At 35.2% G+C, this 21,323-nt stretch overlaps 1 protein-coding gene across 1 annotated transcript in view; it reads left to right on the forward strand.

Moving 5' to 3' along the window:
- Nucleotides 1–19,367, forward strand: part of LOC101012701 (bifunctional heparan sulfate N-deacetylase/N-sulfotransferase 4) — a 145,761-nt gene extending 126,394 nt beyond the window's left edge. The window contains exons 8-11 of the mRNA XM_031664316.1: nt 3,933–4,103; nt 9,798–9,907; nt 13,656–13,758; nt 15,632–19,367. Of these exons, the coding sequence (XP_031520176.1) occupies nt 3,933–4,103; nt 9,798–9,907; nt 13,656–13,758; nt 15,632–15,751 (504 nt within the window). The 3' untranslated portion in view covers nt 15,752–19,367. The remainder of the gene's footprint in view (nt 1–3,932; nt 4,104–9,797; nt 9,908–13,655; nt 13,759–15,631) is intronic.
- The last annotated feature ends 1,956 nt before the right edge of the window (nt 19,368–21,323 follow it).

The following is a 21,323-nucleotide window of genomic DNA, read 5'->3' on the forward strand; positions in this document are numbered from 1 at the left end:
AGCCAGATGGATTTTGGTGAAGAAAGAAGTAATTGGGGGTGAAGAAATAGAGGCAGCACTTGCGAAAGACTCCAAAAACGTGATTTTGAAGGGGTAAAACAGGACACTGGTTTATTACATAGAAGTAGAAGTGGAACTGAGAAAACATCGTCTGTGGTAGTGGTGATTTGATAAGTCATTTCCAAAGAAAAAGAGAGGTTAAAGGCCCAGAGGAGAAAATAGGTAACTAACTCTGTGAAGATACAGGAAAGAATGGCTATAGGAAATGGCTTAGATGGTGAGAACAGTGGCAGCCCTGCCTCCATTCCGAGTTCTTAACTTTTCTTGTGTTGGGATTCTTCCAGCTGTCTGATGGTTCCTACGAGTGTTTCAAAAATATATTTTAAAAGCATGAAACTAAATATATATACAAAATAAACTGCTATGTTAATGTGAAATACTTTTTCAATCAGTAACAAACTTTTTAATTAAATCATTATATGGTAAGTTTTAATGATGAGTCTAGTACTATAATAACTTTGAAATAGTAGTGACCATAAGCAACATTTTGATATATCTAAGACACCAGTAATGGGATATAAAATAACTGATTTTTATTGGTGATAAAATCACAACCACAGTACAATAAATACTATGGCTGTTGTCTACATTCATTCCATTCAGTAATTACTGAAAACAAAAAGCTTTTTGTTTGTTTGTTTTTGTTTTTGTTTTTGTTTTTTAATGGAGTCTGGCTCTATCGCCCAGGCTCGAGTGCAATGACGTGATCTTGGCTCACTACAACCTCCCCCTTCCGGGTTCACGCCGTTCTCCTGCCTCAGCCTCCCAAGTAGCTGGGACTAGGGCACCTGCCACCATGCCCGGCTAATTTTTTGTTTTTTTAGTAGAGACGGGTTTTCACCGTGTTTTGCCCAATCTCCTGACCTCGTGATCCGCCCGCCTCAGCCTCCTAAAGTGCTGGGATTACAGGCATGAGCCACTGCGCCCTGCACAAAGAGTATTTTTGTCGTTTTTCTTTTTTTTCTTTTGCTGATCCAAATCCATAGACACACTGTATTCTATCAACAGGCCTATGTTTAAGAATCCCTGGGTTGAAACTTAAGGGGTAGAAGAGGGGAAGAATGTAGACACTGGTAAATCCAAAGGCCTGAGATAGAAAAATTGAAGTGACTGTGATGGCCTCTCCTTCCTTTGATAAGCCTGGAATGAGTTAATCTGATGAAAAGACGGTGATAGTTTCAGGACATAGCAGTTTGAGAAGAGGAGAAAAAAGAGGATATGAAATCATTATACAGTGGTGGGATAAAGCTGATAACAGAAATGTGAATTTGTCTACAGCAATGATGGCCTAATACAAGTTGGTAATCTTGAAGTTATGATGGTGACACAGTATTATATACCAAAATCCCAACGTTATGTGTGCATTTTGTGTATGCACAAATTGAGTGCATATACAAATTAATATCAAAGTAAAGGATACTAAAAGGGAATTTTTGAAGGGTGTAGTAGGATAACAAGTAATTTCATTTTTTTCCTTCTTTTTCTTGATTTTTCAAAATTTATTTAATAAAAAATGTATTACTGAAAACAAATACTGATGTATAGAAAAATGTGACATTGCAAACTGGAACGCAAGTAGTTGGGATCTAAAACTTAGATTGGAAGCAAAATTTATAAACTACCATCAGAATTTATCTAATCCATGAGTCAGTATTTCCCACAAGGTACAAGAATTATGTCTTTCTCACTTTGTGAACACTCATTGCAAAGCAAGATAAACTTATTTTTTCAGTAGACCAAAAGCATTAAAATGTGAAGCCTTAAAGTTTTGAATTTAAGCAACTGAGGAAAACGTCGAACATTTCGCTAGCATGGTCACCACTTAGAGCAGATTTAAGTGAATCTTTTTTTTCACATAGATTAAACCAGTTCAATAAAAGCGAATCTTTATGGTGTGTGTGCCTCTCTGAGCTTGCTTTTTCAAATAAATTCTTTGAACATACATACAGGTTTGAAAGGAATTATTTTTTCTGATAATACTTTTTTATTGCTGTATTGCAGTGAGTAGGGCCCCACACTGCTCCACATTTCAAAATAATGTAGCCTATTACTTAGCTAGTCCCGTCTATTCAGTAAATACCATAAATCCAAAGCTCAGCAGGTATAATTCAGAAACTCCTACAAATGTCACCTGCCACTGTAATTTCTACCCCACATTTTTATAATGGACCTCGCAGAGGAGCTATAGTGCTATTTTTCCATAAAATATGTCCCTTTGTGACTTCATGGTCATATTTTTATGCTAATCTACTTAGCTGCAGGAAATAAAGAAAAGTTGGTGCTAAACTGGCATAAGTCAATATAGAACAGATTAAGCACAGTTTCATATTATCACTGCTTAAGGTAGACATTTTAGCATTACTGTATTAAATATGTGTGTAGTGTGTTTCTTATTCTTTATTGAAATTATGTAATTTCTACACATTTTGTTAAAATGAGTTATATAATCTATATACTCAGCATAAGGTATACACATGTAAAAATATCAATAAATATACAACAGTGAGAGGACTTCAAAAGTGTGTGCCACTTATTAATTATTCTTTAACCATTCACCATTTCCTAATCATCTTTACTTTTCTAGTTATTTTTATTTCTAACTCGCACATAAGATCCATCACTTACACATAAGGCCAGCCATTACACAGTTATAAGCAGGGACCCGTATACTTCCACCTTTACCCTACGCTAGAATTTCTTCAAATTCACTTTCAGAAGTCTCACAACACTTATTCCCACACACTTCATCTACCTTCGCTCAAACTTACCTTAGATGATGAAGTCCTCTTAGTTTTCATTTGTGTTTGGTGTTTTGTTGTTTTTTTTTCTGATTCTCACAATCTTTCTCCTTACATTTTAGCTCAAAAGCTTCAACCATTGAAAACTCCTTTCATGCTGCAGTCAGAATTAATCACTTACTGATCTGGCTGTCACAGCAAGTAACTTCCACCTCTAATCAAATATGTCAAATATACAACTTTATTCCTATCTATTGTCTCCCACACTAGATCTGATTTCTTTGAAGAGAGTGGTTGTGTCTTATATCTTTTTATCTCCAGGATCTATCTCAGATCTTTGTTCTGGAAAGAAGCTTAAATAATGCTTGTTAAATTGTATTGACTGTTAAATTTATCTCTCACTGAGCTGAGCTGTCTCCTGTTTGACCAATGTGACTCAGGATTTGATACTGAAAAGTAGAAGTGAAGCAGTATTCGTAAATTAGCAGGTTTAGGTAGAAACCCATGTGAGAGCAAACAGAAAGGACCTTGGGTGACATCAATATGAATATGACACCTAAACAAGCATGAGAAATGGACAGCAGCTTTCTCTGTACCCATAGCACCTGCTACACAGGGGTATTGGGAAAATGTGAGAATCTGAGGGAATGGCTGTAATGAAATGATGGCCCAAGAAACATGTATGACTACTCTTAAAAAGACTGTTCTTGCAAAATCTAATTTTTTCATCAGGCTTGATTTGTCTGGTCTCTGACATCTTCTCCTTCTTAATAATATCCATGAAGAAAATCCTCACATCCTATCTCTGCCTTGCACCTAACCACTTTAGACATATAACTACAAGTTTATGTGCATACCACTTGATATATAGTGAAGGCTTATACTTTAACTTACTTTAAAATAAGCAGTATGCCAATGGGTGTTCCAGTGTATGCAGTTGTCTTTCTATTTCATTTCGTTCATTTTGTTATTCTAAAATTAAGTATTTAATTTGTTATTTTTTGTGACGTAAAGGACACACACACACTTATACAAACACACCAAGCACATACATGCATGTGCTCACCTATACACATATGCATATCTACACAGGCATGGAAAAAACTAACTTTACAATTGACTTTCTTGTTAAAGCACCAACGATCACATGAAGATCCAGCTGCTCTGAGGTTCAATTTCTATGAAGTTATTTCAGCAGGACATTGGGCTCCATATGACTTAAAAACTTTGCAGAGAAGATGCCTAGTACCTGGATGGTATGCAGTCCACATAGAAAGATGGCTAACTTACTTTGCTACTTCTCAGGTAATGTCCTGAAATTACTTTCTTCTGTTTATTTTATTATAATGTCCTGAAATTTTATATTTTATCATAATGTCCTGAAATTACTTTCTTGTGCTTATCATGATTGTGTTGCACTGACAAGCAGAAAATGTGAATGAACATTGCCACAGACGGTGATTTATAATCAGAGACAATTATAAGTAAGGAAGAAGTGTGCATTTTACATTTTTAATTTTATTAATACTATTAACATGATAAATATCTCTAAAACACATTCTTGCAATCTTCTTTTGAATAGTAGCTAGTCTCAGAGTGATAAGTTCTCCACAGGAGACATCATGTGATTTACAGGCAACAACTCTCAACTACCAGTACAACAGCCAGTTAGACAACAACTTTATGAAACACCACATGCAGATAACTACATGATGTTTGTTCTGTATGGCCCTTATAAGGAAAGAAGGTCATTCACTAGGCTGCCAAATGGGGGGTGTTATAATGGCTACAGGAACATGAGATAGACCAAGAAATAAGGATTTGAAAAAAGGCATCCATATTTTTTTTTTGTATTGATTTTTTAAAAAAAAACTTTTAAGTTCTGGGGTAGGTGTGCAGAATATGCAGGTTTGTTACATAAGTATACATGTGCCATGGTGGTTCGCTGCACCCATCAATCCGTCATCTACATTAGATGTTTCTCCTAATGCTATCCCTCGCCTTGCCCCACACCCCTGACAGGACACAGTGTGTGATGTTCCCCTCGCTGTGCCTATATGTTCTCATTGTTCAGTTCCCACTTATAAGTGAGAACATGTGGTATTTGGTTTTCTGTTCCAGTGTTAGTTTGCTGACAATGATGGTTTCCAGCTTCATCCATGTCCCTGCAAAGGACATGAACACATCCTTTTTTATGTCTGCATAGTATTCCATGGTATATGTGTGCCATATTTTCTTTATCCAGTCTAAAATTGGTGGGCATTGGGCTGGTTCCAAGTCTTTGCTATTGTGAATAGTGCTGCAATGAACATACATGTGCATGTGACTTTATATTAGAATGATTTATAATCTTTTAGGTATATACCCAGTAATGGGATTTCTGGGTCAAGTGCTAGCTCTGGCTCTAAATCCTTGAGGAATTGCCATACTGTCTTCCACAATGGTTGAACTAACTTATGCTCCACCAACAATGTAAAAGCGTTCCTATTTCTCCACATTCTCTCCAGCGTCTGTTATTTCCTGACTTTTTAATGATCACCATTCTAACTGGCATGAGATGGTATCTCATTGTGGTTTTGATTTGCATTTCTCTAATAAATAGTGATGATAAGCTTTTTTCCATGTTTGTTGATCGCATAAATGTCTTCTTTTGAGAAGTGTCTGTTCATATCCTTTGCCAGTTCTTGATGAGATTGTGTTTTTCTTGTAAATTTGTTTAAGTTCCTTGTGGATTCTGGATATTAGCCCTTTGTCAGATGGATAGATTGCAAAAATTTTCTCCCGTTCTGTAGGTTGCCTGTTCACTCTGACGATAGTTTCTTTTGCTGCGCAGAAGCTCTTTAGTTTAATTAGATCCCATTTGTTAATTTTGGCTTTTGTTGCCGTTGCTTTGGGTGTTTTAGTCATGAAGTCTTTGCCCATTCCTATGTCCTGAGTGGTATTGCCTAGGTTTTCTTCTAGGATTTTCATGGTTTTAGGTCTTACACATAAATCTTTAATCCATCTTGAGTTAATTTTTGTATAAAGTGTAAGGAAGGGGTCCAGTTTCAATTTTTTGCATATGGCTAGCCAGTTTCCCCAACACCATTTATTAAATAGGGAATCCTTTCCTCATTGCTTGTTTTTGTCAGGTTTGTCAAAGATCAGATGGTTGTAGATGTGTGGTGTTATTTCTGAGGCCTCTGTTCTGTTTCATTGGTCCATATATCTGTTTTGGTACCAGTACCATGTTTGTTTGGTTACTGTAGCCTTGTAGTATAGTTTGAAGTCAGGTAGCATGATGCCTTCAGCTTTGTTCTTTTTGCTTAGGATTGTCTTGGCTATACGGGCTCTTTTTTGGTTCCATATGAAACATCAATATCAACATAAAGTACCCCTACCCAAAACCCCATCCAAAGGTTGTCAGCCCCAAAGATCAAAGGTAGATAAATTCATGAAGATGAGGAAAAACCAGTACAAAAATGATGAAAATTTCAAAAAACAGAATGCCTCTTCTCCTCCAAATGATTGCAACTCCTCTCCAGCAAGGGCACAAAACTGGACACAGAATGAGATTGATGAATTGACAGAAATAGGCTTCAGAAGGTGGGTAATAACAAACTCCTATCAGCTAAAGGAACATGTTGTAACCCAATGCAAGGAAGTTAAGAACTTGATAAATATTACAGGAACTGCTAACTAGAATAACCAGTTTGGAGAGGAACCTAAATGGCCTAATGGAGCTGAAAAAATGCAGCATGAGAACTTTGTGAAGCATACACAAGTATCAATAGCCGAATCAATCAAGCAGAATAAAAGCTATCAGAGATTGAAGATCAACTTACGGAAATAAGGTGTGAAGACAAGATTAGAGAACAAAGAATAAAAACGAATGAATGAAGCCCCCAAGAAATGTGGGACTATGTGAAAAGACCAAATCTACAATTGATTGGTGTACTTGAATGTGACAGGAAGAATGGAACCAAGTTGGAAAACACAATTCAGGATATTATCCAAGAGAACTTCCCCTACCTAGCAAGACAGGCCAACATTCAAATTCAGGAAATACAGAGATCATCACTAAGATACTCCATGAGAAGACCAACCTTAAGACACATAGTCGTCAGATTCTCCAAGGTTGAAATGAAGAAAAAAATGTTAAGGGCATCCAGAGAGAAAGGTCAGGTTACCTACAAAGGGAAGTCCATCAGACTAACAGCAGATCTCTGCAGAAACCCTATAAGCCAGAAGAGAGTGGGGACCAATATTCAACATCCTTAAAGAAAAGAATTTTCAAACAGAAAAAAGAATTTCATATTCAGCCACACTAAGTTTCATAAGCAAAAGAGAAATAAAATTATTTAATGAGAAGCAAATACTGAGGGATTTTGTCATCACCAGGCCTGCCTTACAAGAGCTCCTGACGGAAGCACTCAATATGGAAAGGAAAAACCTGCACCAGCCCTGCAAAAACACATCAAAATATAAAGACCAATGACACTATGAAGAAACTGTATTAACTAATGTACAAAATAACCAGCTAGCATCATGATAACAGATTCAAATTCACACATAACAATATTAACCTTAAATGTAAATGGGCTAAATGCCCCAATTCAAAGACACAGATTGACAAATCGGATAAATAGTCAAGGCCCATTGGTGTGCTGTATTCAGGAGACCCATCTCACATGCAAAGACACACATAGGTTTAAAATAAACTAATGGAGGAATATTTACAAAATAAATGGAAAGCCAAAAAAAAAAAAAAAAGAAAAATGCAGAGGTTGCAATCCTAGTCTCTGATAAAACAGACTTTAAACCATCAAAGATCCAAAAAGACAAAGAAGGACATTACATAATGGTAAAGGGGGGGATCAACACAACAAGAAGAGCTAACTGTCCTAAATATATATGCACCAAATACAGGTGCACCCAGATTCATATAACAAGTTCTTAGAGACCTACAGGACATTCAGACTCCCACAAAATAATGGTGGTTGACTTTAACACTGCACCGTCAATATTAGACAGAACAATGAGACAGAAAATTAACAAGGATATCCAGGAATTGAACTCAGCTCTGGATTAAGTGGACCTAATAGACATCTACAGAACTCTCCACTCCAAATCAACAGAATATACATTCTTCTCCGCACTATATAGCATGTATTCTAAAATTGACGACATAATTGGAAGTAAAACACTCCTCAGCAAGTGCGAAAGAATGGAAATCATAACAAACAGTCTCTCAGACTACAGTGCAATCAAATTACAACTCAAGATTAAGAAACTCACTCAAAACTGCACAACTATGTGGAAACTGAACAACCTACTCCTGGATGACTACTGGATAAATAAAAAAATTAAGGCAGAAATAAAGAAATTCTTTGAAACAAATGAGAATAAAGAGACAACATACCAGAATCACTGGTACACAGGTAAAGCAGTGTTAAGAGGGAAATTTATACCACTAAATGACAACAACAGAAAGCTGGAAAGATCTAAAATCAACACTCTAACATCATAGTTAAAAGAACTAAAGAAGCAAGAGCAAACAAATTCAAAAGCTAGCAGAAGACAAGAAATAAGTAAAATTAGAAAATTAGAGCAGAACTGAAGGAGGTAGAGACACGAAAAACCCTTCAAAAAATCCATGAATCCAAGAGCTGGTTTTTTGAAAAGATTAAGAAAATATATGGACCACTAGCTAGACTAATGAAGAAGAAAAGAGAGAAGAATCAAATAGACACAATAAAAAATGATAAAGGGGATATTACCATTGATCCCACAGAAGTACAACTATCATCAGAGAATACTATAAATGCCTCTGTGCAAATAAACTAGAAAATCTAGAAGAAATGGATAAATTCCTGGACACATACACCTTCCCAAGACTAAAGCAGGAAGAAGTCAAATCCCTGAGTAGACCAAGAACAAGTTCTAAAATTGAGGCAGTAATTAATAGCCTACCACCAAAAATACCAAAAACAAAAAAACAAAAGACAGGATCAGACTGCTTCACAGCTGAATTCTACCAGAGGTACAAGGAGGGACTCCTCCCTAACTCATTTTATAAGGCCAGCATCATCCTGATATCAAAACCTGGCAGAGACATAATGAAAAAAGCATAATTTTACATTCTGTCTTCCAGCTCAGGGCAAGTTGAAACGCTAGTAGCTGGGCCTTACCATTGACCTTTTTCCAGTATTCTTTTTTCTTGGAGACGGAGTCTCGCTCCATCACCCAGGCTGGAGTGCAGTGGTGCGATCTTGGCTCACTGCAACCTTGGCCTCCTGGGTTCAAGCAATTCTCCTGTCTCAGCCTCCCAAGTAGCTGGGATAACAGGTGTCTGCCACCACACCTGGCTAATTTTTGTATTTTTAATGGAGAGGGGGTTTCACCTTGTTGGTCAGGCTGGTCTCGAACTCCTGACCTCAAGTGATCCACCTGCCTGGGCCTCCCAAAGTGCTGGGATTACCAGTGTGAGCCACTGTGCCTGGTCTTTTCCAGTATTCCTTTGACAATTATGATATTCTAGGGCAGTGATCCAATGACCAGTAAGGCAGGGACCAACATTTCCCTCCTCCCTCTGTCTTGTTTTTTTAAGATTAGATGAGTGATTTTCATTTGGATGACCACTATTTCTGAGCCCTAAGCTCCAGGGTTACTAATAGGAATTTGGTAGGCTGGATGATTATCTGAGCACACAACAAATGGAAAATTATGTTTCTACTGAAGTACTAAATCAAGAAAGTGTCTATGTTTACTTCTGATTTACAAAAAGCAAGTTAAGGGCTATAACTTGATAATTCACAAGAAATGATGCCTATGGCAAACTTTATTGTTTATGTGGAAAGATGGAAGAATAATAAACATTCAAATGTATTCTAAGTAGGGCATATTTGCTTCCCATCCACACTGATCTAATTTATGAATGCCACACCAGGTAAAGGAAGGCATCACAGTCTATTCAATTTAATTTTGTTCTTCATAAAGTGATTATTTCTGACTTTACAGTTGCTAATTATTGATGGACAGCAGCTGAGATCTGACCCAGCTACTGTGATGGATGAAGTCCAGAAGTTTCTGGGAGTTACACCTCATTATAATTACTCCGAAGCACTAATGTGAGTCTATTGTCATGCTTGATTTCATTTCTATTATTTGCCATCATAAATTATCACTGGTAGGTGTGTATATAACATCATTAATACTAGCTGGAATTTATACATCCTATGCTACCTACAAGCAATCAAAGGAATTTCCTCATCAATCATGCAGTGTTTCTCTTTTATTTATTTATTTATTTATTTATTTATTTTTTATTTTTTATTTTTTTTTTTTTTTTTGAGATGGAGTCTCGCTCTGTCACCCAGGCTGGAGTGCGGTGGCGTGATCTTGGCTCACTGCAAACTCCGCCTCCCGGGTTCACGCCATTCTCCTGCCTCAGCCTCCCGAGTAACTGGGACTACAGGCGGGCACCACCATGCCCGGCTAATTTTTTGTATTTTTAGTAGAGATGGAGTTTCACCGTGTTAGCCAGGATGGTCTTGATCTCCTGACCTCGTGATCCACCCACCTCGGCCTCCCAAAGTGCTGGAATTACAGGCGTGAGCCACCACACCCGGCCATGTAGTGTTTCTCTTTTAAATACCAGAGATACTTTATTTTATAAAGTATATTTTATATTATTGTAAATTCTGGTTTTTTGTGAGTTTTCCCTGCACCAGTTTGATTAAGTAAATTTTTTACTTGCCTACCTGTGCAGAAAGTGTCCTAGAAATTTAGGTTACAAAGGTGAAAATGATATTGTCTCCTTTTTCACATAATTTACAGTTTAGAAATGAAATGCAATATTTAGGGCAGAATTGGGAAATGAGTATATTCATGTTTTATTCTGTATTTATTGAATTATTTATAACCAAATATAATCATGTGTACTGTTCCAGCTATTTATTGTTGCATGACAAACCATCCCAAAGCCTAGTGGCTTATAATGACCATTATTTTATTATGCTCATGGAATCTGTGGGTAGGAATTAGACAGGATACAGAAGGATGGCTTGTCTTTGCTCATGATGTTTAGCGCCACAGCCTGGAAGACTTGAATACCTGACTTTGACTCAGATGACTGGGACCTGAAATCATCTGGAGTCTCCTTCACTCACATCTCTGAATCCTGGACTGGCATGGCTCAAAGGCTGAGATCAGTGGGTTGGTGACTGTCCATGAGGCCTCCTGGATGACTTGGCTTCCTCACACTGTGGTGGCTGTGTTCCAAGAGGGAGCAATAAGTCAAGGGAGCATGTGGTCCAAGACAGCCAAGTCCTTCTCTAACCTAGACCTGCAAGTCACACAGTTTAACTTAGGCTATATTCTACTTGATATAATAGTCAGTAAAGCCAGTCTAAATCCAAGGGGAGAAAAACAAGACAGCACCTCTTGATGGGGTGGGGCAACATCACCAGTGGGAAAGAATGTGGGATGGGAGATACAATTGCTATCATCTTGGGAAAATAAAACCATATATGTTTATAATTAAAAATGGGGAGAAATGTAAAAGAAGAAAAATGACAAACAGAAACAAGCAGCCAAAAGACACCTTAAAAGAGATTATACTTTACTCATAAAAACCTCTCCCACAAAGTCTGATACACAACCTGTTAAATTTTAGATAAAATTCTAACAAGCGCAATTGTGTAATTTCCCATTTCACAGCAGATTAGAATCAGCAATTAGACAATTAGAGAGGCTAACAGAGGAACAGGAAAAGCAGTAATAAGATTGGGTTGTTCCTTATCCACTAAAACAACCTTAATGAAGTTTTTACCTACACATGGAAATAACAACACCACAAGGCATATTCCTGTTAATTAAGTAAACGAAGCTTCCTATAATATGTTTGTATTAATAGTTACTGATGTTGGCCTTTTTTCCCTGCCTCTCAGCAGTAGTTGAGGTAATGTTTCTATCCTGTTTATGACAAATAGTTGCTTATGGTTCAATAAACCTGTAAAATTACACTTTTGAAGGAGAGATTACAAACAAGTACAAAATATATGGTTTTAATATGTCTCACACATCACAAAAAGTAATAACCATAGAATAAAAAAACTCAAACCACAACCAACTCATGTGCTAAAAGTTGCCTAACAGTTATATTGAGGAAGATTTTGCATGTTAATTTCACAATTTCATGCCTACTAAAGTAAAACCATAAAGCAATGAATTGATGTAACTTAGAGAGGATAAATGTCCTTTGTTAGACTTAAGGCATATGAAGTTGCCAGTGCAATAAATGAAACCAGTACAGCAAAATCATGTAGATTCAAGGTTATGACAACCCTATCTAAGAAAAAAAATGACTTTCGGTATTCTGGATGGCTCTCCTTTCTCTGATTGTATTAAGCTGTGCCTCACAACAGCTACTGTGGAAAACAAGGAGAGACCACGGCCCATCCTGAGACCACGGCCCTACCTGAGAGCAAAGGAGATGCTCTCAGCATGTGTATAAATATGTTGGCTTTGCTGCCAGGGTTGTATTTTACCTTAATGTAGTTAAATATTCTCATCCTGAGGCAGAAAACAATGTTTAGGGGCACTGTTATGCCAACTTCCTCATCTCATTTTATACAGCACGCTGAATTGTCTTTCCTCTTGGGAAATTAATGAAAACAGGAGAAAGGACTGTGATAGGCAGAGAGCAGATTGAAAAGTCCAGGTTGGAAATGACTCTGTCTTTCTTTTATCCATTTAACTAGTGATGTATTTAATTTTAATTTACAACATGTACTAGGACAACTTGGACTGCAAGGTTCAGGTCTCTAATAATAGGTTGGGCAGGGAACTGTGAAGAAAACTTCCCTCTCCCCCTAAATGAATTCACATATGTGCAGAAGCAAATTGCAGGTGCACCGGTATTATAGGAATGGGCCCAGGGCAACAAAATATTCTGCAACTAATTAACTTTACATCCCAGTCAATTATGCTTCATCCTTCTAAAACATCTGCTGAGCAACAAAAATGCAAACCTTTTCGATGTTTTATGCATGCAGCAAGTCCCATAGTAATGAACTTAAAATTTCCCTTCTTATTTGGTTCATTCTTCCGTTTTTCCTCTCCTGTTAGTCCTAAACAAAAATTCTTATATATTTGACTTTTAAAAAAGAATTAGGCCACACATCCTTTCTTTTGTAACTCAGTGCAGCTATGGGAGCAAAACAGCATTAGTTTTCTTTAAGAATGTGGGTACCTGAATTATCTAACAGAGTATCTGCGTTCAACAAGAGAAATAAGAGGTTGTCTAATCTTCCACTTTATTTTTACACTTCTAATTTGTTTTTTGAAAAGTGTAAGCATTTTGAACTATAAAAAATGCAATATTTTCTGAATTGAAAGCTTTAATTCACGTTTATATTCACAGAACTATACCTACATTACATTCAACCCCTTTAATGTATACCAGTGAATGATTTCAAATAAATCTGTTAACATATCTTTGAAATCACCTCCATAAGTAAATAAAGTATCCTAAAGTTCATTTATATATGGGCTGTAATTTTAGTTATTGGTCTTTGATCTTTTATGGATTCATAGGTAAGCTAAGGAACTTAAGTTAAAAATTTAATGTAAAATTAAACTAAGGATCTATTTCTTTTTTTCATTAGAGTATAGCTACTTAAAATGCATAATAATATATAGCTTCTTTCATCTCAGTTTAGCCTCTCTCAAATCAGCTAAATAAATATCTGGAAAAATGAATTAAATTAAATCAATGGGCATACAAAAATACATTTCCTTTATTCAATTGGTGAGGCTGTCTCACTGAAAATTCTGCATACAATTTGTAATCATTATATGTTTTATGTATTGTAGGTTTGATCCCCAAAAGGGTTTTTGGTGTCAATTACTGGAAGGAGGAAAGACAAAATGCCTTGGAAAAAGCAAAGGCCGAAAATATCCACCTATGGATCCAGAGGTAATATTTTCTTAATCTTTGAATTACTCTAGCAAAAATATTTGCAAACAGCTATTTCAAAACTAGTAACAAGAAATTTGCTTCCTTTCTTTCTCTGCTCTTTCTTTGCAATTAATAATTGTATATACTTAGAGGATGATAGAGATAATTGATACATAGATAATAGATAGATAGATAGATATAGATTGATAGATAGGTATTAAGGATTAATATACATTCCTAGAAATTCTTTGCTGTTTGAATGCAATTCAAACATAAATATTTACTAAAAAGTGACTCATTTCCAAATGTAAAGCACTTAGTTTACTAAACAAGTGATTTTGGATAAAATATTAAAGCATCATTATTATGTATTCAATACAGATATTCAAGGCCTACATCACAGGTGGAACTGGACTAAGCAATGGAAAGAATACAAAGACAAAACAGTTGTGAACCCAGATTTATTACAGGATAAATAAATTAGTTATATCCACTGATTTGTAATAGGGACATAAAAACATAAAATAATGACAAACGAAACCAGAAAATGGCAGGAAAATATTTCAATAGAAGTGAGGATATGAGAAGAAATGCCTTATCTTGTAGAACAGGCTTGGAAAACCAGTCAGCAATTGGCTCAGCCAGGTATCATACATATTTCTCTTACGGCAAGGTGGGCAAAGGGCGATGCAGATGATTCATGGGTTACTATGGAAATAGATGTACCAGAAGGTCCTTAAGCTACATTTTTGAACTCAATAATTTCAAAAGGGTTTCAGAAATCACTTTAATCTACCAAGAAATAAATGTAATGTTCCCACTACTACTATAAACATCTTATCCGAAATGTGAAGTGTTTACAATCTGGTTTAAGGGAAGAAACATAATGAAATACCTGGTGAATGGTCCAAGATGAAATGTAGTTGTCTTAAATCCATTTTCACGGTATACACAAAAGTTGCTAAGGGAGTTTTATGTGGAAAAAGACCATTTGTGTTAAAATATTGAGGAGGGATTAAGAGAGATGGTGCAACTTGGACCAAACGGAAAACAATGAAGGAGCCATTGTTACCTATGCCAGCAACAGAAAAAGTGTTCATCTCTAATTTTATCAAACAGATGGAACGCTGACAGTTGGGCTATAATATGAGATAAATGACACTCGGGAAGAAAGTCCAATTGCAAATGTCCTGTTTTCCAGAAATCTGTGTAGATGAAAGATAACTATAGAACTAAAACCATTCATATGTTTTATATTTTTTTAGCATTTCTCTAATAATGGCCCATCTCTGCAACATGATTAGAAACATGAGCATTGTAAAAAGGATCAGGTTTCAGAGACCTTATAATATTTTGGAAGCCTAAAGCTCTTAGTGACTAAAAAAATATATTTCAGCTCTGAGTAAATGTATAAAAATTGTGCATAATATTGCAAGTTATTGTTTGTAATAGTGAATTTTAGTTTTTATGATTATGCTCACATTTAATTTTTATATTATGAGCCAATTTTCAAAAAATGTATGTCAGTTTATCTATCTTACTTCTATAAATTTCATTCCTCATGAGGTCCTTATCTCATTTATCTCTAGTATTATACTCCTGTCATCGTTTTTTCTTTCTGTGTAGACTTCATATATCCCACAATGAATATGTGCTGTAATGACAGATAAGCCGCATAAGATACACCTGGTCCTGTTTCTATTTTGTAGCCACACATTCGCCAAATATTTTCAAAGGGTAAAAATAACTGATATTTGAGGAAAAATACAAGAAATATAATATGTTGTAGACACATATATTGTAGTAGATATATTCCTTAAGAAATATAGATTACAAAATCCTGTTTGATGAAACGAAGAGCTTTTTTCAAGTTCTTTTTTTTTCTTTCCAGTCTAGAACTTTCCTCTCTAATTACTACCGAGATCATAACGTGGAACTATCCAAACTGCTACACAGACTGGGACAGCCTCTGCCATCATGGCTGAGACAGGAACTGCAGAAAGTGAGATAGCACTGGAGACAAGAACCAAGCCTCTCAAGATACTTTTAGTGTTAAAAAAAAAAAAAAAAAAAAAAAATCCACAACCTTTATTCTTAAGCACTTGTGATTGTCAACAAAGAACTGTGTGAATAAATTTCCTTCAGCCTTTTTCATAAAATGAAAACTGTTATATATGCACGCATTGACAATTACTAGGATCAGTCCCTGTGTAAGCTTCTGGGAGATAATGTGGGGGTTTGTGGCATTATCCAGTTTCTAGTGTATAGATCATAGCACAGCCCAGTTCCTATGTTAAGCATAAGGTTTCAGATACTCTATGTACGCCTGATAATCTGGATTATATACAAGTGACCAGTTAAAACATTAAGGAAAAAATGAGTGAGGTATCTGTAAATGAGGTTAGTTGTAACTCAGTATTTGAAGTAAGGGCTAACATTTTCCCCTTGGGAATTTAAAAACAATTTTGCTTTTATGATGAGAAGGAATTATGTGACCCCATACTCTTATTGTGAGTAATTATTCTTTATTATATCAGCCCACATATTTTCTTTCTGCAGTGACTCCTCTCTATTAATTTCTTGACTTAGAGCTTCCCATGTGTTTTGTTTTCCTCCTGTAAGAGGGGACTGTCTGAGAGCTTCCATATTCACTGATATTATTTTATCTGGCAGCACATGCCTTTCCAATTGAATTTGTCATTATGATTCCAGCAAAATCTGTTAAAGTTTTTGGGGAAAAAGAAGAGTATGAAGCTGCATAATACCACTATTAAGTCTAAGGCCATCTTTAAGTGGGTCCAGAAACTTACCATACTAATAATCTAGATATTTCCACCTTGACAATGATATAGTATTTATATATTTTTCACTATCTGAGGTAGAAATAAAGCTTTATTGATAAAATATGGAATGAAAACACCAAGGTGTGTTTGCATATATAGTGAGGCAGTGTGCCTTCTACATAGTATATGTCAATCTTTTTAAAGCATGAATTTTTTCATATATGCCAGTACATCTACTATTGTAGAAGATTATGTTTTTAATGCCTATTAAAAAAATAAGTATAATCCAAATCTTACCTCTTCAAACAACACTTATTCTCTAACCTAAACCCAATTTCTCAGCTACGCCACCCAAATATTAATTTCTGGAGAAGTAATGTTCTTTCTGACTTAGAGTTATAGGTTATTTTCTTATTTGGAGGTTATTGTAAGGCTAGTTGCATTTTTATCTCATTTGTCAATGATGGTATATTGATATTTTGTTAAACTTTTCAGTAATACATGAAGGTAAAATTTCAACAGAACAGTAAATCAAACTGACTTTGGTAACATTACCCAACAACCTCTGCTTCCTCCAGAGTAATTTTTCTGTTGGCTGTAGATAATACTACTTTTTCTTGTAATTTGAGAAATTATGCTTGCAATAATATAATAGCAAATCAAAGATCTGTATTTTTCTGTATGTTGTTTGTTGTTGATTTTTAAGCAAACACATCAAATTTATGTGTCCTAATTGGGGTAGTCAGCATCCAACTTTACATTTATACTTCATTAAGATTGTTTGTTTTCCTGTTGTTTCTCAGCAAAAGGATCTTGACCCTGTTCAAAACATGTAAGGCTTTCCATGGATATGAATGTAAATCACATATACTTTTGTTGTTCCTCTCTGTTAACTGTGAGGCTCAATTCTCCACCTTATTATTGCATAAGTGAGTGTGTGCTTCACAGCATTTTATTACACTCACTAAAATCACAGTAACTGCATGTAGAGCTCTAACCTTTGATTGATTTATTCATTAGTTTCCTCCAATGTATAATTATTTCTTTTTAAAAATAGAGATTAACTTTTTTTCAAGTGGAATAAAAGTAATATTTATAGAACAAAGGGAAACTTTTTTACATCTCAAGTACAATCTATGTAACTCAAGGTTCTCCCACCCATCACCTGGCATTTAAAAGTGTAACTCATTTTATGCCATTTTCATTGTTTTCTAAATAATGTATACAATATCAGTTAGCTGTCTACAGATATCTGGGAGCAAAATTTTCCCCAAACTCAACTAGTCTTTTCAATTTGGTTACTTTAATCAGTGTGAACATATTTCTCATGAAGGTTGATAGTGAAGACAACAAAATAAATTGTAATTATATAATTTATCTTCATCTTACAATAAACTACTAGGAGGAGCTCTGGGCTGTGAGATTATAATTAATCAGGAAAAATTTAATATTTAAGAATATCTTGCTGTTTTTTTTCCAATTTTTACCCACTGGCTATTTTAGAATTATTGACTCAAGATTTTAATACATGTAATTATTTAAAATGTTAAATAAATTTGATCTCATGGTCTTAAATAATATATGTTTTAGTAGTCATGAAATTTATTTAAGCTATCTATAAATAAAAAAGTAATTACAATGAAGTTACAGAAATGGAGAATTTTAGTTCTTAGGCTAAATTCAGGCTGTTTGTTTAAACTTTCTTTTAATTTCTACCAATGAATATAAGGCATCACAAACCGTAGGCAAAGCAATTAAGTAGAGTAGTATATTAATCTCTCAAATAAGGTGTCAAACTAACTTTCAGTGGTATCTATTCAATAGTCAGTATAAATACAGAGACGGGGTCTTGACAAAAGCCACAATAAAAACAGCGTGGTGGGCCATAAAGCAAAAGAAGTTTCTCAATAAATATTTCTGAAAAGGGATAGATACCTCATCGCTGTGAAATAACAACACCTTAGAATCCTATATGTTCTCTTTACCACTTTAAATGACATACTTTCTTTAAAAATTCTAAAGCAAGCTAGTTTCTCTCCTTTCTTTTTTTATAATCCAGTTGCCTAATTCACAGATATAATTACTGATAACCTCACATTGATAAAGGCAAAAACAATATTTGATTATTGTCTTTATCAAAATGTGTATGCATATCAAGTAACAGTCTCCAAAAATTATATTACAAAACTCATCCCAAACCAAATTTTGTTTGTATTTAACAATGGCCCAATGAGAATTAAATAAACAACAAGAAAGAATGCTAGTGAGAAAAAATTATACTCTTTTTATCACATTTTTTCTAGAAAAATAGCTTTTAGTCCAATACAAGATTTTGTAGCCCTTAATTTTAACAAACCCATCCATTGACCCTGTGTAGTTTTTGTTGTTCTGTCTCACTGTTTTAATATAATGTGACACACTTACCATGAGAACTGCTTTATTTTTAATTATAGACAACACAAAACATGTATGGGGGAAAGATATCTTAAAAGCTCAGTTTCTGGTGGCTAGAAAACATAATTGTTTTGTTGATTGAAGTACCTCAAAAATAATGCTGGCCCATTATTCCAAAAAGAAAAAAATCTGTTAGTATTGCAAGTAGAATTTTCTTTCAACAATAAGAGCACAGCTTAGCTATGGACACACACACACACACACAAACACACACACACACATTATATGTGTATAATGCAAATGTATATGCATATATATGGTGTCTGAGAAACTTCAACTAGTTTTTGATCTCCCAAACTATATTTTCTATGTCAGCCAGTGAGGTGGGTGGGAAAAGCAGAGAAAGAACTCTGTATTTACTGAAATTGTTAAAACAAACAAACAAACAAACAAAAAAACAGATGTAGTACATGCATAGCGTATCATTGGTTCTCACTTCCTCGGAATAAATACTACTGCTGGTATGGTCACTAGAGTCATGTTTTTTCTCCTCTGAAATCCAAGGCTTTAATGAATCGTTGATTCTTTATCTTTTCTTTTATCTTTCTTCACTGTATACATACTCCCTGAATTTTAAACCCTTAACAAGTATAACCACAAGGTTATGAGAACAGTCTTTGGATGTCTGAATTCTCACCCCAGTTCTACCTCTTACTAGCTACTAGCTGTGTGGCCTTGGACAGTTTGTGGAGCTTTTCTATGCCAGTTAGAAAAAGATAGACAATAATTATTCATTGGGTTTTTGTAGGCATTAATTGAAAATACATTTAAATAACTTAGCACAATGCTGATGCAGTTGGGTGGGAATGTGTTAACAACATGTAAAATTTGAATCATTCTCTCTTTGTTTATCAAAAAGAATATGTTTTTCCTACTCCTTTTAAAATAAAACATATAAATCTTAAACATATAATTATATATGGTCAAAATGGGAAACTGTCTTCCTCATCACTATCAAAAAATAAATTTTGTACTTCTCCTTGCTGTTTTTCTGATAATATTGACAGTAAAATAGTGCCATCTGAGTCCATTCTACTGAAGTCTCTTTCCTTTTTCTCCTATCTATTCCTTTGTCAATCTATTCAGTAGAATATCTCCTTTGTATTTCTCTTTATATTGCTCTCTTAAATTTCTTTGCAACCTAACACATATTCTATCAAAAATATCAGATCTAGAGCTGCAACTTCCTCAAACCAAAGTCACAATATTTAATGACAGCATATGTATCATATGGAGACATATATATAATAGAGGCATATATTATAAAGAATCAGTACTATAAAATTACAAGAAAATTTTTCGGAATTCTCCACAAGTCTTTATCTCTAATGTCACCTTCTTCTAGTAAGATTTTGCCACAAATAAAAATGATTTATTATATTTAAATATATTTTCCATTACATTTATTAATATCAAACACTGTTGTTTTCTGCCATTTTTTTTTTTTTTTTTTTTTTTTTTTTTTTTTTGAGACAGTCTCACTCTGTCGCCCAGGCTGGAGTGCAGTGGTGTGATCTCGGCTCACTGCAACCTCCGCCTCCTGGGTTCAAGCTATTCTCTTGCCTCAGCCTCCCGAATAGCTAGGATTACAGGTGTCTGCCACCACGCCCGGCTAATTTTTGTATTGTTAGTAGACATGGGGTTTCATCATGTTGGCCAGGCTGGTCTCAAACTCCTTACCTCAGGTGATCCACCCGCCTTGGCCTCCCAAAGTGCTGGGATTACAGGCATGAACCACCGCTGCCCGGCTTGTTTTCTGCATCTTTAAAACTGCAGATATACAACATTTCTTGCCTGAAATAAGATATTTATATAAGTGATTAATTTCCATTCAAAAAATGTTATTGTTTTCCTAATGTCTAAAATCTCATATATCACCAAAGCCTGGCACCTAGTAGGTAATCACTAGAGGATAATTAACCTATACTCAAGTGTGTTCAGCAGTACTAATTTACTTAACCCTTTTATGCATTTTAATATATACCATCCACCTTTTCAGTTTGCTCTACATTCTAGATCTAGAAATTTATTCACGACTTTAGATGCCAGAGCTAGCAACTCCCAAATCTGTATCTTCAGCCCAAGCTTCCTCGGGAATTCCAGACCTATTATCCACTTTACACTGTTTATCTTCAACTAAATATCTGCCTGACATCTCAAATGAGCACATGCAAAATCATCATCCACTTTCGGCTCCTCCTCAATCTTTTTGTCTTTTTAATGACTACACCCAACCAGACCAACATTTTAGTCCTTTCTAGAAATCTCTCTCTTCCACACACCCAAGTTACCCTGCATCTCTTCCTGAATACATTTCACTAAACCAGAGTTGCAGAGTACAAATAT

The sequence above is a fragment of the Papio anubis genome, chromosome 3, assembly GCF_008728515.1.
Source record: "Papio anubis isolate 15944 chromosome 3, Panubis1.0, whole genome shotgun sequence".
Lineage (NCBI taxonomy): Eukaryota > Metazoa > Chordata > Mammalia > Primates > Cercopithecidae > Papio > Papio anubis.